General features: G+C 39.4%; 2 protein-coding genes across 2 annotated transcripts in view; both read right to left on the reverse strand.

Annotated features, from left to right (window-relative positions):
* Window positions 1–602, reverse strand: part of LOC306948074 (mucin-5B) — a gene marked incomplete at both ends in the record, with an annotated part of 40152 nt that extends 39550 nt beyond the window's left edge. Inside the window, one exon of the mRNA XM_079537551.1 lies at window positions 521–602. Coding sequence (XP_079393677.1) covers window positions 521–602 — 82 coding nt within the window. The remainder of the gene's footprint in view (window positions 1–520) is intronic.
* Window positions 603–10462: 9860 nt separating this feature from the next.
* LOC306947950 (intestinal mucin-like protein) lies at window positions 10463–22574 on the reverse strand (the record flags this gene model as incomplete). The annotated part of the gene is made up of 14 exons (XM_079537412.1): window positions 10463–10715; window positions 12099–12228; window positions 12517–12556; window positions 13158–13286; window positions 14407–14529; window positions 15171–15211; window positions 15794–15898; window positions 17067–17167; window positions 17484–17553; window positions 19637–19815; window positions 20438–20642; window positions 20775–20958; window positions 21861–22108; window positions 22550–22574. The coding sequence occupies 14 exons, from the start codon at window positions 22572–22574 to the stop codon at window positions 10463–10465; spliced, it is 1833 nt and encodes a 610-aa protein (XP_079393538.1).
* Between the last annotated feature and the right edge of the window lie 4524 nt (window positions 22575–27098).

Raw genomic sequence — 27098 nt, forward strand, 5'->3', positions numbered from 1 at the left:
CTTTCTTGGAAGTGTAATTGCTAGAATTACTAAGACAGCAGTAGCAGCCACATGAATTGTTTGTGCATCAAGTGATTAGAAAAGTGTAAGACATTCAAAGCCAAACCAGGAGGTAACAGTGCAAGAGAACACAACAATGTGGTTACTCCCAATGGAGTAACTCACACTGGCCAACCAAGTCTAGCAGGCATTATATAAAAAATGTATGCAACATGTGTTAAATAGGGCGTCACTTTTTTATGATGCAAATTACATGCAGAGAGTCTGCTTTTTTAAGATTAGTCACATAGGACATAAAGCAATTGATAAGCCAGCCAGTGCTGGAGGAAAAAAAAAAAAAAAAAAAAAAAAAAAAGAAACAGCAATAAATGATTTAAATGACTTAAATTAAAGATGAGAAGGCAAAATGCAGTATCTGGCATGCCTACAGCTTGAATATGTTACATCCTTTCATTTAACAACTCCAGTTATCAACTATGGACATCAATATGTGAAGAAAGAATTTGGATTTTTTTCTTACCTATCTGAACTGGTTCTTTCCCCTTGCAAAAACTCCAAATGAGGCAGAAGATCCAAAATGACCTCCCCTTTTTTATTTCCATCTTGCCATGAAGTGGTAACTTGAAAATCCTTCTAGGGAAGTGTTTTTTTCTTGGCTTATAAGGCAGATTTTTATAGTCCAGGAATTTGGCGTGAGAACAAAACATTGATGGCAGAGTACCTGAAAGGTGGAGCTTCATTCATTTTTCTCAGTTGTCCATGTTCAGCACCCAACAACCCTCTGTCTTTTGGAAAAGACAAGTATCTATTTCTCTCTATGGGGATGGAGAATTGTGCTTTTCTTATCTCCTTTCTTTAAAATGCTTGTTTTCACTTTCATTACTGTGTTGCTTTTTCTTTGATTAATAGCTTTTTCTTTTTTTTTTTTTTTTCATAGCACTGGGTTAGAAACAAGCAATCATTGCCATTTTTTATAGTTTTCCTCTTTCTTGCACATCAACACAGTCCTCCAGCTCAAGGAAGTGTTTGCCACTTCTGCTGTCTTGATGGCTGTATTTCTAAAGGTTACAACTAAAAATACTGTAAGATCAGGCATTATGTACAGTTATAAAGAGTCATAAGCATAAAACATTCAGAGGATTCGGTCATGATATCTAAATCAAAATCTTCCCTCTTTTAGTTTGAAACTATTTCCCCTTGTCCTGTCACAAAGATCCTGCTAAGGATTCTGTCCCCTTCTTTCTTACAGCCCTCCCTTTAGGTACTGAATAACGCTATCAGGTCTCCCTGAAGAAGGGAACATGTCAAGGAGAAATGATTTCAAACTAGAAGATTTAGATTGGATATAAGGAAGAGGTTTTTTACAAAAAAGGTGGTGAAGCATGGGCACAGGTTGCCCAGAGAGGTGGTGGATACCCCGTCCCTGGAGACACCCCAGGTCAGGCAGGACGGGGCTCTGAGCACCTAATCTGGTGTAGGTGTCCCCGTTCATTGCAGGGGAGTTGGACCAGATGGCCTTTAAGGATCCCTTCCAGCTCAAACAATTCTATGATTCTATGATCTGAGTCTTCAGGCCAGAGCAGCCCACGGACTTTTTTCTTGTTGGCAGGCAGTGAGCCAGCCTTGAGGATTGTGCCTAGCTCACCACTGCACCAAGCTTTCTAGTGTGAACAAAGTTAAATGTCCTAAAACTGCCCCCCAGTTCTTGCAGTTGTTCCCTCACACATTTCTGAGCCACTTACTCAGGTGCAAACATCTGCCAGACAAAGATTTGCGGCTGCTGCTGCTCTTAAGAACGTCCCGCAGTAGCAGGTGAGAGCATTGTGCAGTGCATGAAACATGAGTTCACGTTACCCCTTTCCCACTGTCTGTGCCTCATTAATTCCATTGTCAGTCGCACTCGAGGCAGGGCACTACTGGAAGGTAAAGTCTGTTCTTGAAGCCATGCCATTTTGGCTGCTGTACAAACTGATAGATTTCACAGCACCAGAGATGGAAGTAATAGATTTCTGCTTCTTTTCCTTTTAATCGTCCTCCCCACTCTTCTCCACCCTAACAGTTATGATGTAGAACTGCAGGATATCTAGAAAATAACATAAATCGTGAGAATGTGACACTGTAGTTATGAGGATGATCTGAAATCCCACACAGTGCAACAGTAACACTCAGTGTCAGCAGACTCTCACCATAACTTTTAGATTGAGTTTTGATTGATGGAGCCTCCTTCTCGATTTTCCCACATCAAGGATAGATGCAAAATCTGAATGTAGAACTCTGTTAAGATATAGCTCTTCTTTTTTAAATCATGGTCCTCTTCCTTTCTAATTCCCACACAGGCAATCAATACATCTATTTCATTCACATTGATGTGACAGCAGAAAAAAGAAACCAAGAACCCAGAGATCTGATTCCTGACTTCAGAACAAAATGCCTTTGTCCCTGATGGGTAGCACAAAAGCAGCAGGAGCCACATATGAAACAACTGCCAAAGATACAGATTACAGTGGCCCTTACATGACGAAGACATAGTGAGACTGACCACCACAACTCCCAGCCCTTTGTCTCTTGCATGTGGTTCGGGGCATGACAGAGTGAACGGGAGGGATGAGCTAAAGCATGACTTTGCCCTGCAAGCCCCAGTTAGCACATACGGACCTATGAGGAACATGAGCAGCACAGTTAAAATGGTGACCAAGGGACAGACAGAATAAAACAATTCATAGAACTACCATCCGCTTCTGCTCCATTCAGAAGAGAAAGTAGCATCAGACACCTGGCTGATCTCTCCTGCAAAACAAAAAGGGGAGTCAGGAGACCCAATCCTTTTGCCATGTATCATTTCTTACCTCTGCTTGTCTGCTCTGTCAAATTTGCCATTCCTCTGCCATTTCTTGGTGAGCGCAGATCCTGCCTGTGACTAACCAGGGCTCCTGCTGCCAGGTTCTCTGCAGAGAACATGAGCTACATTTCTTGAAAATCACGGGATGCTCCAGTACACTGTAATCATTTCAGAGTGACTGATAGGTTTTTCAAACAAAATTTTTGTAGGCAAATGTGGCAACACTGAGGGTTTCAGAAGGAATACGTGGTAGCTTTTTGGAAGGAAATTCAGACCAACAGGTAATTTATGGATATGTTGGTCTGTTACCATGGAATTGTTGCAAAGGCAGGCATGCAAGTTATAACTAATCCCCCTGTAGTGAAACACTGGGAAAATATCTCTTTCCCTTATTGGGCCCTCCAGCTCACAAGGCCTTCACACAGCTGCAGCTGTACTATCAAAAAGAACAATTCCTTTTGGCCCATTTACAGCCCATTTCATGGATCATTTGCCACTAAGGGGTATGTGATTTTAGTAAATGCAATTGGCAAATATTAACTCAGCTTCTTTATCGCCACTGACTCACTGGAGATAAACCGTCATGAAGGTAATGTAATACATCAGTGACTCACATCCCATGCAAGCTTGGTAAAGGGGCAATCAAACTGGAGGCATCTTAGGGGTCAACACTGCTCATACCCAGCAACAAGTCTGGCAGTTGCATTTGAATTGCAACCTCTGTCAAAGGGTAATCCCATATGTACTGTAACTGTCCAAGCTACCAAGACGTTTGTAATTCTCTGTCCTGGGTGAACACAAGTGCTGGAGGGTTTGGACTGGAAATTCTCTAGTATTCCAGACCTTTTCAGGCAAAAGTAACTATACTATTTCTTACAATGTATATCCACTGAGAAATCATGTTTTACCAGCATGGCCTAAATGATAACTAGAGAAATGCTATTTACTTCATTAAAAAGGTAAAGTTAGCTAGGAAAACAACTAGTTAGGAATTGGTATCAAGCCCTGTTGTGCTGACATGGTAACATCTGAAATAAATTTGGCAAACTATTTTGCATAACCGATGATTACAACACTGTTTTGCACCCTCCTAATTGCCAAAATAATTCAGCATGGATTATGTTCTTATCCCATAAAATTCAGGGAATTTACTTCAAAGATTTATTTGGTTCATTAAGTTTGTATCCGCCATACAATTTGAATTAGCTGGGGGCATAAGGTGAGCTCTATCAGGCAAAGTTGATTGTCTATCAAAGCACATGAAGAATGCCTTTGGTATTTCAATTTTCGCAGGAAATGAGTGGGTGTTTTCTTACATTTACAAACAAAAAGAACTCCGTAACCTCTCATTTCGTCTTAGGGTTCCTTGACCTTTCCAGAACTAATCAAGGACATCAGTTACTCCCATTTGCAGGGAATCAGTTCAGCTGTTCCTTTTCTGTTTTTTTCAAGAAGATGTAGATCTTTCAAAATCCAAACCCATGGATTGCAACGACATGGCCGACTGGTGTTTGCACACACAGGTCTCATTGACCTATTGGCACTTCCTCACATAAGAAAGACTCCCTGCACAGAAAGCCATCAGGAGCCCTTGGGCTTGCTCTACCCAGAAGATTTTTCTTTAAATAACCTTCCTAGTGAAAAATGTGGAGTAGCAGAATAAAGGAAACCCTGACCCCATTTGAGGGAGGATATGAAAATTCTGCTTTATAAATTACAGCTTCATGGGTTTCAGGCTAGAGCAGACACTACCCCCTCCCTTTTGTAAAAGCAGTTTCTTCCTTCATGGATGCCAAGGCAATGCAGAAAAGGCCACTGCATATTTAATACTGAAGTCAGTATAACTGTGAAATTACATGAAATTACATGAAATTACACATGCTGTCACCATCTCCACCACACTGAAAGTTACTAGAAACCCAAAGAAACACAGGATTTGACTTACTGCATTCCTATTCAAGGCCCTCAGGCTGCGTATGTTTTTAAAAGGGAGCAGGAGTGTGCAGCTCACACAGATACTGCAAAGAGCAGCTACACTAGTCCAAAGAGACAGGCTATTGAAATGTCATTGCTGTGCCAGGGCACAGGCACTGTGCAAAGCTGTATTCCTCAATCAAAGTTTCTGTTGCTTTTGTTACTGCTTAAAAGAGAGCTGTGTGAAGCAACATCAACCCCAGCTATACTTGATTGCTGCCGAGTAGTTAGATATATATTGCTTCACTTATGTAAGAAGAAAGAGATTTCTTCTCCACCCCTCTCCCCACATGCTTGCAATACTTGCCAGAATGTGAAAATCCATGATGCTTCTCTTGTCATTAAGTCAGACAGAGATTAGCTGCCTGGAGATGGTCTGTTTCACTTCTGCTTCTGTGAGTGAAACCAGCATATGTGTGGCTGACTGATGACTAGTCCTTCCTTTTAGCCTTCAAAGCAAATGAGAATGTTCTACCTGCCAAATATACCACAGAGTTCAAGAAACATGTAGATGTGATACTTAAGGACAAGATTTAGTGGGCAATATTAGTGGTAGGTGCACAGTTGGACTAGATGAGGTGTTTTCCAACCTTAAAAGTGGACTTAGAGGGGTTTTCCAACCTTAAGGATTCTATGATTCTACAGTATGTCCAGGAATAAATTTCCAGGATGATTCTTAGAAGGTATTCTTTGTCTACCACATAAATGAAAACAGAATCCTGTCAGAAATAATTTATGTTGAAGAGGAATTTCTTCTCACTGGAAAATCTCTAATCTCATGGAACTAAGGAAAATTGGCAGCGTTTGGGAGAACACATTTCTTTATCAAACGTGGAGAGGGGAGCTAGCCAGAAGCATAGCAAAATGTGACATACATTGCTTTCTGTCTTTATATCAATCTGCAACAGAAACATGTTTCGATATGGAAGTTGTTGCACTGAAGAAATATCAAAAATACATTGAGTTCTACTATTTTTTGTGATTTTTATCAAAGTTCAAGTTTTGAAATAAGAAAAAAGTGCAAGTAGGGTTTTTTTTGCTATTCTAGAGACAAGTTTGTAAATGGAATTCAAGTATTCTTACATATGAATGCTGAAAAACTGAAACGTTATAGGAAGTCCAGTTTGAAGTCCATGCCAAATTTTAAAAGGCAATGCTGAAAAAAAAAATTATCATGATTTTCTATATTACTGATGGGAATATGGCTTATATGATTACCAGATTGGAAGGTAAGCTGTGAGGCTGCCAGTTAAGAGCACGAAGTTTTACAGTAGTCCGAAAAGACTGAGTTAATTTAGGAAATCAGGCTTAGGAAGGGGGCTGATTAATTAGAACTTGTTTTCCATTAAAATACCTCCCACTCTCCAAAACTGCTGCCAAAAGATGAAATATAAGAAACTGTTCAACAGTATTTCAGCTTTTTGTGGGACCTAAAGTTCACTACAGTTTTCTTTCCTATGACTTTAGAGTTTGTCAATCTATCTCTGCCTTCTCTTTTCACAGTATCTGAGTTTGCTTTGCTACACAAGCTCAAACAGTGTATAACAAGCACCGTAACTACATGATTATTTACTCAGGGCTTTGCCTTTGCAGAAGTCCTTTGATTGGGGTTTATGTGCAGAGTTTCATGTGCTTAGTTCGATGAAGTTTGGTTTAGCAAAGTACAGTTCAACAGTAAACATACGGAAAATTCTACCTTGCCGTTCCTCTCCCATAGCATAAAAGGATGATCTCCTAAAATTAAATTACATCATTAAACAAGATAGCAATTAGATCAGAAATCTCTTCCTTGTGTTCCTTTGCGAGGGGTTGTTCTTCTTTTGCATGGGGTTTTTTTCTTCCACTTCTGAATTTTATTCACCTCACCTGAGATAGTAGCAGTGATTTTTGACATGCTACTATCAAGCATTTGCCTTTCTGGCCTTGGAGCTCTGGAAACAGTTGTCCAGCAATGATTCACGACAAATCTAAGAGAAAATATTCTGAGAAGTTCTCCCCCTATTAATGGTAGATTCATATGAACAGCAGTGAGTTTCCAGAGCAGCTCCAGATAATTGGGAAGAGGCTGTCCAAGACTGAAACTACCTCAGAAAAAACACTGCATGAGAATAAAAACCATGTACTTCCAGACGTGGTGCATACCACAATCACCTTGCTTCCAGGGAAGCATGTAACCTATCGGTGAAAGAAGACTTGGGGTGCATCTCAGGGAATACTTGTGTGCAACCTCAGCTTATTAGAGTAGCCAAGCATTTCAGAGCTGGTCCCCAGCTGCAGTGCTCTTTATTCGTGTAACAATGGTACCTTCTCTGAGCTACAGTCAACCCACTTCAGCATACTGCACTGGTCTCCTTTGCTGGGCTGTAAGACTGCTGCTGCCAGGAAGGATTTGCTTGAGCTTTAGATCACCTCAGAGGAGCCTTCATCTGAGGCAGGGATTCAAAACCACAACCTCTAGAGAGCAAGGCAATGATCTTGGGTATTTCAGCCTGCCACTACCTGTTCTTCCTTTCCTCAGACTGTATGTGGCAGGGGGGGTTGAACTTGATGATCCTTGAAGTCCTTTCCAACCCAGGCCATTCTATGATTCTATGACTGATTCTGTGATTAGGGAAGGCAACAATAGAGTTATGCTTTTTCTGTTTTGTTCACCAGAGTGGCCGTGCAGGCTCAAGCGCTGTAATGAAGGCTTTGGGTACAAATTCAAACCCCATGCTTAAAGGCATTTTGTTTGTCTCTGGCTTAGGGATGGTATGCCAAAATGAGGCCAAACCAAGCAGCTCTTGTAGAGCAAGAGCTAAGGCTCTGCTTTTGGTGCCTTCAAAGGTGATGTAGCTAGAAGTTCCACTTGCATACCAAGAATGCTTCCTCCTTTTTCAAGGCAAAACTGCAAAGCAACTGGAGATTAATAAAAGTAAGAAACAAACCTAATGGAACCTCTTTGCCAGCAACTGAAGTGGAAAACTAGACAGAAAGTATAAGAGGAGAGGAATATGAGTCTCAGGTATGGAGACACGCCAGTGCTTCAGCCAATCTGCCAGCCAGATGAACTCTGCTGGAGCTTTTGCTGCTGCTCCTTTTTGCTAGACACTGGAGGACTACAAAGTTCCTGGAGAACTGAGAAATTCTTGGAGGCCAGCTCATCCTCTTCCAGTACCAATGCTTTGGTGAAGTCAGTTCCCTTTTACGTCTTGCTTGGGATCAGAAGATTCCACTACCTCCTCTTTAGCCCCTTAAGGGGCTATTAAAGCTTTGTGAAAGATCTCTTCAGTTAGTCTCCTGCATTTTCCAAATAAGTCTGAGATTGTATCCTGCAGATACAACAGTTCTTGCTTAAGAAGTTAAATACTTTGTGGGTCAGCAAGGGAAAGTCTCCATTTGCTTTCAAGGGGAGTGTGGGAAGGACCAAAACCTCTGCTCACTGCCACTACTGTACTCTTTGAAGGTATGCAAAATTAATGCTTCATTCCTTCCTCTCCCTCAGAGACTATTTGTGGATTTCTCTGCTAGAAAAGGTTTTAACTGTTCAAGATTTGATTTTGTCATCCAGTTCAACACAGGTGTGAACTGAACCACAAAGTTCCAAGGTGATGAAGAATGCAGAAGGGAGGTTTGACATGTACAGTTTGACCTGGAACTGCAAAGCACTTGTAAGTAAGAATTCTCTGACAATGCCTCCTTTTGGGAACCTACTTCTATAGAGCAAAACCAAAGGGGCTGCTGTATTCCTAAGCACTGTGAACAACACCATGTTTGCATATGTATCAATTCCTGCCAGAAGAATTTATTTTAATGCTTACTAAAAGCATACAAATCCTGTGGGGAAATAACAGCATCTGCTATTTTCAGAAGTAAAACTCTACCTGGTAAAATACAAACTCCCTGTTGTAGGCAGCAGGCTTTTTATTGCCTCTAGAGTCATTTTACATTCTTAGCCTTACACTGCCCTGTAGTGGCAAAGCTAAAATCTGCAGGGATACTGTTTACACAGGATGTTTTAACTTCTGTAATTAGTACTAGTTTGCCCATTACTAGGAGGGACAGAAAGAAAACCCTGCAGTGGCATCAAAATGACATAGTTTATCTTTTTCATAGGAAATAAGACAAATCTGTTCATGCCATCATCTGTTTGTCTCCAAAAACTTTTGGCTGACTCCAAGCAAATTTAGCTGCAAAAATGAAGATCTCAAAGATGGCCAGACATCATCAGATTTTTTTTTAAATGGTCTTAAAAACAACTAATGGAAGAGAATGCATGTATTTTCAGCACAGAAGCTGCTAGAAAACAAAGAAACAAACAGAGAAAGTGAACTGATAAATGCCCCAGAACAAAAGTCTCAGTCATATCTCACGATGAACCAACAGCCAGAAATCATCAGAATCCCATGCTGAATTAGAAATCAGGCTTCATTAGTCTTGGAGCTTGCTACTTAAAGTGAACTTCATTCTTAGATCTGCTATCTCTTCCCCCCCAGCTCTCTAAAAATAGTATTCTGAAGATGAAAAATGTCTGGTGTTTTACTTTCTGTACATTTCTACTGGTTTCTGTCTTTCAAGCTGTAACGCATTTGGCAGGGCTCATAGCAGCATAGAATGAACTCAAAAGTTCTAGTACTTCAGGTAGCAAAAATGCATGTATTCAAGTTGATGGCACAGGAAGAGTTACTTTTAGCTCTCAGAAAGTTAAGACAACTATGTTTATCAACAGAGGCAAAAATAACACAAAATAAAATGTTTGCACACAGCAAGCATGTATTACTCTAATTGTACTTCAGCTGTTTTCAGGAGAGTCTTCTGGCTCTCAGCTAATGCCCTTCAGCTATCTTTGCAATGAGATCAGATAAAGAGGCACTTCAGAACACAGTTCAGTTAATCTCCTTTGGATATCTCCTTTGGTATGGGATGAATGAATGTTGAAAATGGCTGTGCCACTCCATCTCCTGTAGGGAAAGCCTAGATATGGGCATCTTTTTTGTGAAAGTTGAAATTTGAAGATCTCCTGCTATAGCACTAATTATTCATCTCTCAAAGTTCAAACAATGTGAACAGATTTCATATTCTCAAAGCCAAAGGACTGCTATCTATTGAAAACTGTGAACTGAGACTGTTCTAACAATGCTAAAATGAGACCTTGATTGAAAGTTTCTGAGTCACTTGAATCATTTTATGATGCATTATTCTTTTTCAGATTCAGCAGGCATAATCAATTTTTGGCCCCAGACAGTATCCTCCAGGCAAGATCTTCTAATAGTTCAGTTTTTAGTGAAATGCAAAATTGATACTGCAAAAGTTTGAGAAATAGATCAACAAACTACCTCTGACTTGAAAAAAAAAAATACAAAAACTTTCCTCCTCTTTTAAAACTCAAGCTCATCTAGGTGGTATATGAATAAGCACAAGACCCATGTTTTTTTAAATGTGCTTTTTAATCATTCAGAGAAAATAAGTTGATTATAAAATGATCCAGAGGGGTATGCAACTTGGAAGAAAGTTCAGTGTAATTTTGTACACAAATAAATAGAGCATTGTTAAAAATAACTAGAGAACATACAGGATACAGTAGGGGGAAAAGCTAAGTTCAAAAACTGTCAAGGAAGATCAGAGTGGTGCATAGTTCCTTTACTTGAGTGCTGTTAGCTTTTTTCTGCTTCATTTTGATGTTAAGCTGATGGCTCTTCTCCTGTGATTTCGAGTGCTCTCATCATTTTCTTCTGTGCTTTGAGACTCACTAGATTCTGAGACTACGCACTGAGTGTCCTGACAGCCACAGCTTTCGACATACACATATTTATATGTAATTGACTTCCCAGAGGGACATTGCAGTTCCACTTCCTTCGTGCTAGTTTCTACTTCCTTGCAGCAGGAACAACTGTGCTCCATAGAACTGGCCTCAACAGAGTACCTGTTAAGATGGAGAAAGGGAACATCATTTTGTGCTAGAAACCGGAATACAAAGGAGAGAGTGCAGAATTCCTGCAAGAAGTTTTGTTCTGTATGCAAAAGAGCCATATTTGGGGCTGATGAATTGTCCTGAACCACAGGGCAGTGGTTATAACAATATGCATTTAAAATTCTGCGCATTTGGATGAGATTTTCTTGTAAAAAAAAATATTGTCTAGCTCCTACTAAAGAAATGCAATGAGTTCTAGGAGTTCAGTTTCCTCATATTCCTCTCATCATCCCAGCATGATAGATTTTAAACATGCTGGATCAAATAACTAAGGGCAGATGCAGCCCTGAGCTGAGAAAGAAAACTGCTGAGCCTTGTGGCTACAATGCCACCTATGAAGACATCATATCAATTGGCTGCAAGAGGTACAGTTGTATCAGATGAATCCAAGTGTGTATTCCAAAACAAGCAGTGTTAACAAGAAAGGAACCAGTAGCTCCTTCTGTTGCTGTCTCACAGTAGGGTCTTTTTTTGCAGCATTTTGTCCATCACCAATGCTGACATGCAGAATCTGTTAATATCAGACTTCACCATGAACTCTGTCAAGAGCCATCTTTTTCTTATGCTTGCATGCAGAGGCAGCTCCAGCAGGACTCTAAGACTGTGAGGTATTTGAAACTGCTAATGAAACCATCTGGCTAACTGGTGTTCAATCTCAGAGTAAAACCAGTTTTCTTTCATGTAAGGTACCCAGTGGTACATGCAGCAACAGGCAGCAAGTGACAGTTTATTTGGGAATCTAGAATTATATTATTCTGATGTGTTTTAATAGCTTGATATCGTGTGTCACACTAGCCACTTTCTTGTAGATTTTCAGGGAGTAACATATAATGAAATTACCAATGCAACTCCTAAGGCATTTGTTTTCTCAGTTCTTTACTGTATAAAAATTGTGCATGTTTGAAAAGATACATGCCTATTTCATTTTCTATGTTAATGCATATGTTTATATGCTAACTCTTGAAAGGCAGCTTTTCAGCTTATGAATATCAAGACTGGCTACTCTCTGGTCTTATTCACATTACAGGAAATAATCCATATTCTCTTGCAGTGACTTCTGTCCAAGACAGTCTGACACAAATGAAAGACGAGTCACCTCTTAACATAAATGGAACTTGCCACAGCTGTCCTAATCCCAATGCAATCCAGTACCCTTTTCTGCTTTGTGTTGTGAATCAACTGCTGAGTCAGAGATTTCATGATTTTGTGCCCATGAGTTTGGGAGTTGATAGTTTTAGTCTTCTGCTACTCTGTAGTCCATCAATTTTTTGTTCCTTTTACATAAACAATGTCAGTTGCAGAATTCATATCTCATTGTCCAATCAGTTTACTTACAGTGAAAAAGTTTCACATGTTCCTTCACATTCAGTCAGGACAACTCTCTCCACAGAACGGCAGTTCTTATAGACAATGAAGTCTTCTCTCTCACGGACAGAGCATGGTGTGGGGCTATCCAGAGGTACACCTAAAGGAAAAGATCAGAAAATGCTTTCAGTGAAATAGCTCCATTTTTTCCCTGAAGTTCAGTACACTTGGCTTTGCTAGTGCACTGGAAGAACTGTCTTGAGAGGTCTTTCTGCTTCAGTTTAAACCCTCCCATACAGATTGGGCACTGGATGCTTGGAGTAACAAACATAAACACAGGTGCATCTATGTAAATACAAACATATCAGCCTCTGCATAATAAAATGGGCTGATTTAAGAAGAAAATTCATTTTCTGTACTGTTAATTCAGGTACACCGACATACTTACAGGTTTTGCAACAACCATTAGGTAAGAGTGTAACAGTTCCCTAAAAACAAAAAAAGACAGGAAAAATAGTATTATTTTATTTTCCTGTATTAAAGACGTTTTTAGTTCAATAAAAGAGGAGAGCTATTCTTCAATGGCTAGAAATTACTAGCTAGAACTCTAGCACTTATGAGAATAAACAAACAAAATGGTCTATAACAGACTTGAAATCTATCAATTTTTACTGCAGAAATACAGATGAAGTTTTGAAGGAAGTCTACAATAACCATCAAACCGCTCAAAAAAATCACAAAATATTTTCTCAGAGACTTCTTTTCTATATTTGTATGGTACATGGTGTTACTGCCTACTGACTGGACAGCTTGTATTTCTGTGACATTCAAAAAACGTGGTTCTTTTTTAGACACGAGCAGTTTTTTTGGCTACTAAGAGAGTTGACAGAAGAATCTTAAACTCTCAGTCACACATCTTATTTAATACACTCTGTAGGTCTGCACATAGATGAAGCAGAAATCTGTGCCATTGGGACAGAGAAACTTTGGAGAATGATCATCAGAATCAATAAGACATTGTTTAATTAGGTGAATGAACTCAACTGAAGCAATTTATGCATTGAGGGTACGTTTTCCATATGTACTTACAGGTTTGCAGCTCTCCTCACTGAATGCAGGACACGTAATTTCAGATGCGGAAGAGATAAGCTGGTTCTTGAGATCTGTACAGCTGTAAATGGTGCAGTTGTTGTAAGGGTCATTTGTAAACTCTCCAGGCTGCAAGTGAAATACAAAATGTAACAGGAAAAGGTGAAGGGAGCTCAGAATGAAATGTTTCTCTCCTCTGAAAATGACTTTCATACTGTTTCTCGGTTAGGTTAACAGCAATTTTGAATACAGAATTTTGTGTACATTTCAGTATGCCACAAGTGGAGAGAATCTTCAGTTTTACATGAAAAAAACAGCACTTACAGCACTTAAAGTACATTAACAATACTGACAAAGTCATTCATGCCTATGAATTTTGCTTAGGGAAACCTAAATAGGGACAATAAGATTGTTTCATATACAGGCTTTTCTAACATTCTTCAGTACACAGAAACTAAATAATAGAGAGAATTTCAAGCTTCTAATCACAAATAAATAAATAAATAAACAAACAATACAAAAACCTTTCCATGATATTACTGTCTTGTCATTCCACAAAAAGCCTTTCAGAAAATTTGATTTCATTAATCCTTCAGGCCAAGATACTGTAGATTGTCTTTGCTTTAGGTATGTTGTTGATATTTCAGATGTGAAGTTACATAAAGCCTTATCTTTGAAAAAAGAACATTCACAAATTTGGTAGAGAAGTAACATGTAGAGCATACTTACATTCAATATGAGACTGGAACCATGTGATGTATGTACAATACACTTTGTCTGCACACATTTTCCACAACATTCACCTTCTACTTGTTTCCATTCATATCCCTACATAGTAAAATTAGATTGAAATAACAGCACTGATAGATGTACTGTGGAAAAATAATTGAAAACATACCAACCCATGAATTGCTTATGCCTTGAAGCATACTCTAGAATGGTTACAATGGTTAAAAGGCTACAGATGGAATAAACTAAAGACTTTGGTAAGTATGCCTAAAAACTAAGTATCATTCCATTAAATGCACTGCTACAGACATTTCTTAGCTAATCCTCCCAAGGTGAACTGTTGGTTATACTATCAAGCTACACAAAATAGATAGCTCAAGAACAGTCAGTGTCCATGCTGTGTCTGGATTCTCACTTTCTGCCCCCCATACATAATAGATGCAACTCATTGATCACAATGTTTTTTATGGACGTGGATATTATGTTTCTTAATTTTGTTAGTTTTACATTCATCACTTACTGGTTCACAGTATGTGTTGCATGGAATGTGTTCACAGGAGATGACATTCAGTTGAGTGCTGATGTTAACTTCATTAGTGCAGAAGCAATCGTGACACTTATCAACAAAGACTGAGGAATTTGGCTATAAATTTAAAGAAACAAAGTTTCATATATTAATGAGATATGGCATGTAACAGACGTTTTTTAATTCTCAAAAAACCTCTAAACCAAACCATGGAATAGGAATTTATCATGAACATCACTGGAAATATATTTGTCTAGTTGTTTATGAAGACAGTATAAATAATATTGAATTAAACTTCATATATGTTTACTGAACTCCTATATAGCAAAGATAAACTCAGATATTAAAAGCTAAGGAGTCATATAAACATATCTAAGAAAATAGTTACTAGACCATAAAGAAATTATTAGGGATCTATGTCTGCTCAGAGTAATCTTTCTTTACAAATAATTTCTGGAAGCATTAAAATTAAAATTGAAAAGAAGTACTGACAGTAAGCATGGATTGGCTTTCTAAAATGCATAAACACTTCACTCTAAAGCCAAATCTAGCTCGGATACTGACATTTAAAAACAACTCTCTATTCACAGCAACCTTTTCAAAAAAATATTTAAACACTATTGAGCTGAAAAATCCCTGAAGAAAATTGAAAATTTCTAAAATATTGCTGGATAAACTTCCTTATAGCACTTCTGTTAAAGTATGCTGAATGGTCTTTTAAGCATTTTCAGAAGGCTACTGAAATAGTCTTAACTTACCAAGAACTCAGCATTCTGATGTACACAAACACTCTTGGGAACTGTTAACAAGAAAGGAGATAGGCAGTTACATCAGAGAAAAAAAGTCCTTACTCCACTCTAGTCACACTCATTTCTTCCACAGTGAATTGCAACGCTCATGTTCAAATACATTGGTTATTCCACATTTCTGGTAGCAGATGTGGTGTACGTAAAGTAAAAGAATAAATACTTAATGAGCAACAAGGGAGGAAGCTTTAACCCAATACACATAGTCCAGTTCCTAGCCAAGAATGTCCATGTAACAGTTACAAGAAGTTCCCTGTATCAATTATCAACAATCTATCTTCTCCTAGATGCATTAACAAAAAACACATTTTGCTAGGTTAAGCTGAGACCACAATCTCAGTTAATTCTATAGCAGTTTCTACAGGCACCTACAAGCAGGAAAAATGCACTTCAGTTGAACTCTATCTAATTTCACAGTTGTAATACCACAATATTACTAAAAAAAAGTTAATAGTAACCAATTCATGGAATCTGACTGCTTTCATTAGGGTACTGCATGCAGTCTCATTAAATCTAATACCAAATTATATAATATATAATGCTAGTCATTTAAAACATATTTCCAAAGGACTTACCACACTGGTACACAGGACAGCACTCATCACTGGGAATATAAGACTGAACTTCAAATCCCAGCGTACACTTGGGGGGTTCAGTTGTGCACAAACTTGTGTTGCATTCTGAAAAAAAAAAAAAAGGAATAACTCAGAAATTACATTAAACCACAGGTAAGAAAAGGTATCTCTCAGAATCCCCATTTAAGCAATATTTCCTTGCTAAGAAATATTCCAGACCCTCCCCAAAGAAACAAATTACACATGGAAGATGCATTTTTCCTAGTGAATCCAGGCATCAGGCACTGGATGGGGAACTACACTCTTTTTTTTTTTTTTTTTTTTCCCCCCAGTACACAATTACCAAGTGTAAGAAAAGTATCACAACTCTTTGCTAAGAAATCGTGGGTGACTATTACACTACACTCTCTCTCTCCAAGAGTGTAGGCAATTGTTGCAAAATGAAAACCATACAGCCACAGAGAATTCTGCGATCCGGCTGAATTTTACTTGAAAAAAAATCTGATTCTAAATTCAAGAACTGTAGATGCAGTTATGTTGAATCCCAGAATAGAAAATTCCATGTTGTGTCACAGCATTATTAAATTCTTTATTTATTTATTTTATTTAACACTAGACAAACAGATTTAAGAAAACATATTTCTTGGCTCCCTACTTCATGTCTTCAATGCTTACCTAGCTCTTTTCCTTTCTGTTCCTAAAGAATAGAGAAAGACTAGAAACAAAAGCATTAACTCACTGCAAGTGACAATGGGGCAGCAGGAATCTTCAGAGTTGACTTCAGTGACTTCATAGAAGCCTTTCCCAGAACAACTCCTGATATTTTGTTCAGGACATTTGTGAGGTTCACATACAATGCCATTTCCACCTTCCAGGCAAACACAGTCCTGGCAGTCTACTATAAACTTTTCTCCAAACTGTCATTAAAGAAAATAAAGTGAATGATTGCATAGAGAACAACAATAAAAACAGCAATGAAAAGCTGGGGAACCACAAAACTGCACCAGACTACTTTCTTCTCCCCATACCCAACCTCGCCTTGAAATACAAAAGCAAATGGCAGCATACCTCTCTTGGTATCAGATCCAATCCAACACAACCTGTGAAAATATCAAAATAAATTTGATTACTACTCAAATAGCAGTAGACATCTTCACTATATGTTGTATGAATACAGTGTGTGAATACCACATACAGTCAGATCTATGTTGAATGCATCAGAACAAAATAAAGAGGAAACAAATAAGTACCCAACTGAAGTAGTAAAACTCACCACAGGTATTTACACAGACATCCACACCAGAGTCATACAGCATTGTACCATTAGGACAGAAACAGCCTTCCACTTGTTTAACTGAAGTTTCATTATGTGTACTGTATGAGACAAAATGTTCAGAAGAAAACCTTTACTATTACAGGCACACAGAGGAAGGTTAAGCTGAATAACTATTAACTGAAAATACAGGTGCAAATAATTTGTACTTCTGAGATTTAGAAGTTGCCATTGTTTGCATTTGGTTTAGTTGAACAACATAAAAAGTACAGGCATCTATATTTAGGATCAAGAGAATAGTGGTAACAAATGAAACAGTCAGTGACAGGAGGTTGGTTGATTTCTCTCAGCAACATATGCTTCAAATATGGCTGAACACTTGTATGAGATGTAACTAACAGTGGAGGAATTCTTTACCTTGATTTGCAGGTTGTCTCTTGAATAGGACCACATGCTCTATATTCCTTATGTTTGGAACATTCATAAGCTGGAATGGGAGAATAAAAAAGAGGAAGAGCTCAATAAGAATATCATACAAAGTTCTCATGACCTTATGGCAAGGAATTAAACATTAAGTACTCATTTTCCTTTGTACGCTTGACAACCTTAAGAAGCAAAGAGGTTAAATAGATATCAGACTCAAGCAATTTTACCACACAGCACCATTGTTTACATTCAAGGAGATAAAGCCAGGAAACTACATCTTGATTACAATTTTGTCATAATTGAGATCTCTTTTGTATAAGTTCTTAAAGGGACATGTATTCCTACCCTCCCATTCTCTTTTGATTACACTAAATAAATGAGTCATCTGCCAATATCTGCAAAATACACAGTTGACTGTGAAAAAAAGACATATCTACTAATACAGATCTTTCAGACACAGTAAATGGATGTGTATTTTTGCAGGCTCATTTATTACTTCTATTGTTAAAAATACACCTGAAAATAACTTGAAGAAATTATTTATTGGTGTGATTTATTCATGTCTTAATTGCTCAGAAAGAAATATAACCTATCATTAAGGCATTATTATAGAATGGTTTGGGTTGGAGGGACTCGTTAAGATTATGTAGTCCAATTCCCTGACATGGGCAGGTACATTTTTCACTAGATCACACTGTCCTGTTAAACACAGCTTTGAACACTTTCAACGATAGTGCAACCACAACTTTTCTGATCCACTGTCTCACCATACTAATCATTAAACATTTCTTCCCTCTTTACACTCTATACACTCTATACAGTCTATACACTGTATACACTCTACAGTTACCCTCTTTCAGTTTAAAATTATTGTGCCTTTTATTCTTGCCAATTATTGTGTTACTACAGGCATTGGTAGAAAGTCTTTCCCCATCTTTCTTATTCAATGTCTTTATTTATTGAAAGGCTGCAATAAGGTCTCCCCACTGCCTTCTTCTTCTGGCTGAACAACCCCAGTTCTCTCAGACTCTCTACACAAAAGAGGTGCTCCAACCCTCTGATCATTTTTGCAGCTTCCCTCGGATGCACTCTACCACACCCATATCTTTCACATACAAGCACTCCAGGACTGGACGCAGTACTGCAGGTGCAGCATTCCATCACCCAGTCTAGTGATATTGGCAATTTTGTTCTGACCAAGGTACAGGACATTGCACTTGGCCTCAGTAGATTTCATGGGCCCACATCTCAAGCAGGTTAGGGTCTATCTGGATGGCATATCAACTGCATCACTCACTTGGTATCACCTGCAAACTTACTGAGGGTGCACTCAATCCCACTATTGATGCCATCGATTAGCATTGGTCCTTTTCCTAACTACCATGACTTTTCAAATCTGATGGAGTGTGGTTTAGCAGCTCCATCAGCGAGTTCCCTTTGGGATACTCTTTGTCAGGTCTCATGGACTTGTGTATGTTCCAGTTGAGCAGATGTGAGACCATCTGATGTTCTTCCCATCACAATGGGAAGGACTTTGATATCCCAGTCCCTGCTTGACTGGACTTGAGATCTGTGGCAAGGATGATTACCAAAGAAAAGTGAGGCTTTTCTGACTAGCAATACCTGTAGAAGCCCATCTTATCATTTTTCACATTCCTTGCTAAATTCAGCTCTAATTATCCATTAGCTTTCCTGATTCCATCTAGACACTGTCCCTGTATTCTTCCCAGGACACATGACATCAGTTTCACTGCCTATGCATTTCCTATTTGCATAACAGTTCAATAAGAAGAATTCATCCCAAAAGATGCCACTCATTGTTGCAAAGCCTTGGTTGCTGGAGCTCCATAGTGGCTGGTTCTATGCAGATCCCTGTGAACTGATAGCTGGGGCAGCCAGCACTCCCACACTCTCACTTGGCCCTCTCCTTAGACCTGCTGTGTGCCAGCCAGCCCCTCCACACACACAGCCCGAGGAGGGCAGTGACTTGGAAAGCTCCTCAGATGCCCTCCACGCATCCTGCAAGCATCAGCAGCTACTGTTGCTGCTAGCACCAGATTCCTGTGGTTTAAACTGAAATAGCTGAAATAAAAGTTCAATACAAGATTCCCTTAACAGTTCAAGCTAAATGGCCAAACACTTACAGCAAACACCGTTGGTATGACTTCTCCAGTCAATGCAGACGTTTTGATCGGCACAGACAGCTGCATAGATCTGCAGACTTGAGCATTCCAGGTCTAAGTCGGGAAGCATACAGCTATCAAAAACACAAGCTGCGTAGTACTTATCAGGCTTAACAACTCCATGGCACTTCTCAAACACACTAAAAATAGAAACGTACATCATTATTAGTTACTGAATTATACATAATTTCTCCAATGTGCTAAGCATGTTATATTGTAGTAAAAGTGACACTTCAGGAGATGTGAACCAGGATTATTATTGACAGATTTCCACTAAGAGCATCTGACTAGACTGCAACCTTCCAACATATTTTACAATATTCTCCTCTCATCCACAATAAACCCATGCACCAATATTTTCACTCTAGGAGCTACATGAATATTATGAAGTACAGTCATTAGCTAGTTTTCACTTTTTAATTCTGACACTAGGTTCAAAAAGCTAAAATTTTTTTTCAGTTGGTCTCTTTGCTGCTCAGAGAACATGGACAAAGACCACTCCACCAGAGTGGAAGGCAGCACAAAAGAATGTAAGAGCATCAAGTAAGGCTAATGTAGCAGCCAGAGGGTTGTGAGTAAAATCTATCAGCAAAGGATGACATCTTAAAATGGCAAAAGAAACAGAAGAAAGCCGAGAAACCCACAGAACTGCAGAAGATAGGAGAGTAGTTAGAAACATTTTTATTGAGAAATGAACCCCAAAACTGTCATCACACTTGAAAATCAAATGCTTATATAAACACCAGAGGAATGCATGCCTACCTTCCCCAAAGAAGCTCACAGAGGGAAGATTCTTTGCAAGGCTGCCCTGTTGTTGTGCTAGGTGCTTTGGTAGGAATTAGGCCTGGAGAGCACTGTGGTTTGGACGGATCAACAACTTGCCAGTGATCTGCCACGGTTTCACAGTTTTCTGCAATATTTCCGTTTGGCAACCTGCAGTCATCTGCTGTGTTGTTATTGCAAGTGCCTAAAATGGATAAGAGGAAAAAGAATTCACTCACAGATTCATTATCAAACGCCATTCATCTTTACGGAAGGGCTGTGATTTACCTGTTTGTAGTTTTCTGAAAGTACAAAAAAACATAAGAATAAGCCTTACCACACTGTCCTTGAGTGTTGTTTCCAAACAGGCTGTAGGGCATTCTGATAGAAAATGACAAGCCATTGAAGGTCACATTCATTTTAAGCTCAGGAATTTCCACTACACTATTTATGCCTGACTCATAGATCTTCAAGCCAAATTTCTTATAAGGCAAAGCCACAGCCTGTTTGTTTACAGTCACCTAGTAAATAAAAGAAAACAAAAAAGAGACATACATTTCATTTGACTTTAGAAAACAATCAACTGTTCATTACTTTGCATTGGAGATAAATTTGTAAACACTTTTGGTTTATAAGATATGTCCCTGTTTTTCCTTATATGATACTGGAAAGCCAAACTTGCCTTCTCCAAGCCGGAAAGTCCTATCAGTCATTAATAAATTAGAATATACTTAGGAGTTTAAACACTCTACAGATTTCTTGGGATGACTAGGGCATTAAGTACTGCCTAATGCATCCAGGATACTTACAACCGTCTTCTGTGATGCATTTATATCAAACTAATTCATAATACTCCTATACAGTAATGTTCAATGAAAACTGGACAAGTCAAGTCTAAAAACAAACATTTCTCTCTCAATTTTGAATCCCCAAAATTGGGAATGATATTTATCAGTTAAACACATAAGAGTCCTTTCTCTGAAAAATTTAAGAATACCAATCAAAGCTAGTAATAATTGTTTTTTAAAATGGGTAAGCCCAGTTCTTTAATTCCAATGTCTAGTTTACATTGTATCCTCCCAATCAAAATCTAATCTTTTCCCTTCTTACACAAATATCAATTGTAAATTAATTTATTTTATAACCTTAACTCTTAGCCATTCATCCATATTTACGCACTTGTGAGAGAGAACACACTGCAAAGATTTGTAATAAAAAAGGAAAGGAGTTGTTGAAACTTTTCCCAGCATTCAGATTCAGAAAAGGATCCCTTCAATGCAGTACTAGTTAATAATCCAAAACGTTTTAAAATCTGAAACACACATTCAGTTTCTAATTTTCTCCTAATGCTGTGAATATAATTACGAGGTTGATGACTTATTAATATTTCTGTCAAGAAATAAAAGGTAACTTCCTCCAATACCTCTACTTCCAGGGTATTTGGTTTCAGTGTTTCAATGCGCACTTCCTGAGTCTCATGTCTCACAATGAGTGCTCGTGGACAGGAAACTACATCTTCTGCGTCACAATGGTAGTTATCGATGTAGACACCAAAGTTGTCAACTGTTTTTTCAATCTCTTCCACAAGAACATATGTGCAATTCCCTTGATAGCTGTAGTACAATCCATCAAAAGTCAAATAATGTGGGTCTCCCCAGCCAGTGCAGTAACCTGCGAAAACATACAGCCAGGTTAGCGACTTATGGAAACATCCAGAATCCAATCAGACTACAAATAAAATCTGTAGGTGTGAGATTCACCTACTCTAACTGAAAGAATTTAAATATTTAAAGTATATCTGTCAATGCACGAGCACTTTTCTAGAACTTACCCAAAATAGAAAAGAATCCAGGGACTTGCAAGGCACTGTTTATCCAACTTATTTCTGAATGACAAAAGAGAATAGGACTAATCGTGCCCTAGAAGTACTATTACAGATTGCCTAAACAACTATATGCAGATTTGCAGTCTATAGATGTTTGCATCTGGACATTTAAAACCCCTTAGGAGAACAATCTGTTCTACTGGCAAAACTGTTATGTAGAAATGATGGAAATCAAAGTAAAGTCCCCCAGTTAGCCAAAAAGAACCAATGAAGCACTCTAAACAGACCAACATTGGAAGTCTTAGAGCACATCTTGCACAATGTTTGTTCCCAATAAATAGTGCTGCTCTTTACAGTTGTACTGTTCCCACAGGAAATAAAATATTACACAGAATATTATACTTACAATCACACTCCCAATGCCAACAGCACTGATCATCATCAATGACTTGCACAGGAGCGAGCCCATTGGAACAGGTGGGTTTAGGAGGTGGCTCACAGATTACTGGAACAATCACAACAGTATTGTTTTCTACACATATAGCCTTGGTGCAGTTACACAGCCACCACGACTCGCCTGGCTGTATTTGGAAAGAAGTTTAAAAAAAAAAAAAAGCCTTATGAAGCAGTCAGTTTGAATCAGACTACTAACACTTATGCCTGAATATCTTCTACAAAGTTTTAAAACGCCATGTGTTTATTGGCAATTTTCTTCCCACCAGAAGTCTGAAACTGGGAAAGAAGAACAGCATTCAGCACCATTAAGGCCTGAAAGCTAGATTTATTCAAAGTTGCTGAGTGAAAGGCATAATTATAACCGCTAAGCCAGTAAACAAAAAGGGGAATTGCTTTTTTCAAGTTTAATTTGTCTAAAAGTTAGGTATCTAATTTCACCACCTAGACAGGGAAAGAGAGAATATGATCAACTCTGTTCACAGATGTCTATGGAAGCTACAGTGAAAACAAGCCACTTGGAGTGTAATGTATTATATCACTATATGCATACATTGTGAACGTAGGCATTTTTTTCCATCTTGCTTGGGTTTCTCAGCCATTCAATAATTTTTATCCCTGCATAACTAGAACTTTCCAAAAACCTTAGAATTGGAGTGAAAAAATCACTGAATGTGGTGTTCTGTTCCAAAGTTAACTCTTGAAATCAGTCTACAACCAAGACAGACTTAGTTCAGCCCTTAATTTTCTTGGGCTGTACTATGAATACAACAAACTTCTCATCACACACTAGACCTATTCAAAAGCAGAAAAAAGCAAAGAGAGTTTACTGCCTTTTAGCCCTTGGTTACCTCCTCAGAAAACTTTTTGATGAGAAAGAGAAGGATTGAGCTGCAATCTAACACCTTGAAGAAAGATTTTTTAAAACTATTATTAAAGAACTAATGCCAGCATAAACACTATAAAATAAGAATTCACCAGAAGTCAGGCTGATACCCAACAGAAAGGGGACAAACAAAATGGACTGATAGTTAATTTCTATCCAGATTAATACATGCACTCTGAACGTTCACCTAGACTCCTACCGAAGCACAATGATAAAAATAAACATAATTAAATTCACTAACCGCATAAGATTCATCAGGTGAAATCGTACAATTAGAGCTGGCACTGGTAGTTGAACTTAAAGTACTGAGTGTAGTAACTGTACTGTATGTAGAGCTTCCTGAAACGGTGACTGTACTTGATATAGGAGTTGTCCCAGAAGTAGTTGCTGAACCAGAAGAAACAATTTCTGAGGTGGTAATGGAGGTTGCAGTGACAGTACTAGAAGAACTAGAGGTTGTTCCTGAAGTGGTGGTAAAGGGCTTCGTAGGAGTTGTTCCAGATGTTGTGACTGTTGATGGAACTGTTGAAACTGAAGGTGGTGACGTACTGCCAGATGGAGTCAACAATGGAGAGGATGCTGCTGTAGTTTGTGTACTAATGGGTGTAGAAACTGAAGCTGTTGAAGAGCTCTCAGACACTGTGGTCATACCTTCACTGCTAAAAGAACCTGTAGTGCTGTACGAAGAAGTTCCTGAGAAAACAGACAGTTGAACAGTTAGTACCCACCCTGATGTCATACAAAGAGCACAACGTAAGCCATCTCACCCTGAAAGGAAACAGGAGACAGCATGTCTAGACAACAAAATTCAGGTAGCTTGGACAGAAATGTTAAGAATTTTGGAGGTGGAGTACATTAGAGTGAAAGAAGAGGGATCACAGTTCACACTGCATGAAATCACAGGGCCTGTATCCAACAGAAATGCCTGTGATCCAAGCTACTGGCCTGACTGGCAGCGAGAACATCAAAGAGCAAACTCTGCTCTATAAAACACTCAGGTCTCCAAAACCACCCTCTCATTCTTTTCATAGTCATTAAAATTAAATGCCTAAATGCCTTCCTGCTTTGAAGGTGATCAAGCCATAGGCCTTAAGGAAGGACCTTTAGAACCGTTGTCAACAAGCATAATATTAAAATTTCTCCATGATAGACAGAGACCATAATCAGAAACATCTTGTATGCTCTCCAACACCATGAAGAGAAGGTACACATGGCAGATAAAAAATTCAATACCTGCACATAAGAGTACAGGAATAAAGCTGTGAAAAAAGGACAGAAGACCTAAAAAGCCCAGGTCTAGCAGAACTTGAAGTAAGTGTCACAAGAACCATTCCTTTATGCAAGAGGCCTACAAATCAAGATATTCTCTCCAGCTAAAGGATGAGATCTCACAGTACGAACAGTAATACTCCACATATTATCACTACATACATCAATGAATCAGCTGACTCCGACTGACAAAAAATTTCCACCACATCTGGATAAATGAACAATAATCATTCTCCTGTTAACTAACGCACGCTCCTACCCTTAAAACACCAAGTCTGCAAACAACACCTGAAGACCCAGTCTTTTAAGGAATACAAAAAGATAGACTTAACAAACCTCGAATCACACGGAAAGAATAAAATCAAAGGCTAACAGATGGAAACACTGTTAACAACAAAATGCAATGCCTGAAAAAAAGACCAAAACATTACCTGCAGTAGTTGCCAATGAAGAAGCAAGGGAGATTCTTCCTTACCTTTTGCTGACACGCTCTATTCCATGGAAAGACCACCGTTCCCAATGCAGGAAACCATCAGGCTCATTTTCCCTCCACAACTAATATCCTGCCAGAACATCTGGGGCTGCAGTACAACTACTGAAACTCTCCTCTATACCCCTCTCAATGTCTTGAAAGCCATTCTACCGCATTTCTCCTTGCACTCGCCTTGCCTCCAAACAGCAAGATTCAGGACTACCTGTGGGCTTCTGCTCCACTGACGAACGTTCAGCAATTACTCCCGGCCCTCAGCCCATACACAAAGCCTAAGTTCAGGCGCTCACACGCCTTCACCTCTCCCTCTACAAGGCAACACGTGACAGCCATGGCCAGACAATTACCTTCCGTTGTCGTGGGTGGAGGTGTTAGGGAGGTGGTGGGTGTTGGCCTGGGTGTGGATGTGCTGACTGAAGTCGGGCCGGATGTGGACGAGCCAGTAACAGGCGTGGTGCTCACGGTGCTGCCGGTGGTGCTGCTGGAGAGCGTCGTGCCAGAGGTGGTAGTGGGGGCAGACGTGGTTGGTGTGGGCGGGGCAGTTGTGCTTGACACAACTGTACTCGTGGTGCTCTGGGAAGTGGGACCTGGGGTAACACAGGGATTCATCATTGCAGAAAAACATTTCCTCGTAATTCCTCCTTAACTCCCTGTTCCTCTACTGACTTCATCAAAATCCACCACCTGAAACCCACCAAGCTCAGAGAATTGGAAAGCAGAACATCTTACTAGCGGTATTACTTTCGTTCAGCAATTACACACCAAGGTTTCGTACAACCTCCATGGGAGACACGTGTAAACACTATACCTAAGACCAATACTGCATCAAAACACCGTTTGCACAGTGAGAACAATCCTCAGGCTACAAGAACTCCACAGCCCCTAAGCCAGCTGAATGCATTCCAATCCTCCTTAGGCTTCACTCCTCCCTCACTACTGCTGTCACATTCTATTCCATGGAGACACCACCGTTCCCAATGCAGGAAATCCGCTCCCACCACAACTAAATCCTTCCAAGCTATATGGCCCTAGAACAAGTAAGCAAACTCCACTCCGTACCCTCTCATGACTTGAAAACCATTCTACCGCATTTTTTCTTGCCATGCCATTTATCTACATCTGCAGGTCTTCCTGCCCAAGACAAGCAAATTCTTCTCACGGTAAAATAGAAAGCATGAGAACTGGCGTGGGGCACACGTTAATTAAGCAAAGGTGCAGCTGGGAAAGCTACAAGAAAAAACATAACGCGATGACCAGACATTACCTTCCGTTGCTGTGGATGGAGTTGTTAGGGAGGTGGTGGGTGTTGGCCTGGGTGTGGATGTGCTGACTGAAGTCGGGCCGGATGTGGACGAGCCAGTAACAGGCGTGGTGCTCACGGTGCTGCCGGCGGTGCTGCTGGAGAGCGTCGTGCCAGAGGTGGTAGTGGGGGCAGACTCAGTTGGTGTGGGCGGGGCACTGCTACTCGACACGCTTGTACTCGACACGCTTGTACTCGTGGTGCTCTGGGAAGTGGGACCTGGGGAAACACAGGGTTTCATCATTGCAAGCAGGCAAACTGCATTTCCTCTTTCATTCCTCACTTCTCTACTGAGTTCATCAAGCCCCACAACCACAAGCCCGGGAAGGTCCGAGTGTAGGGGAAGAGACAGTCTCATTAGAAGTATTTGTGTCATTCAGGAATCATACACCAAGGTTTCCGAAAACCTGCTTCGGAGACACATGCAAACACTACGTC

This window comes from Tetrao urogallus (genome assembly GCF_951394365.1).
Source record: "Tetrao urogallus genome assembly, chromosome: 6".
Lineage (NCBI taxonomy): Eukaryota > Metazoa > Chordata > Aves > Galliformes > Phasianidae > Tetrao > Tetrao urogallus.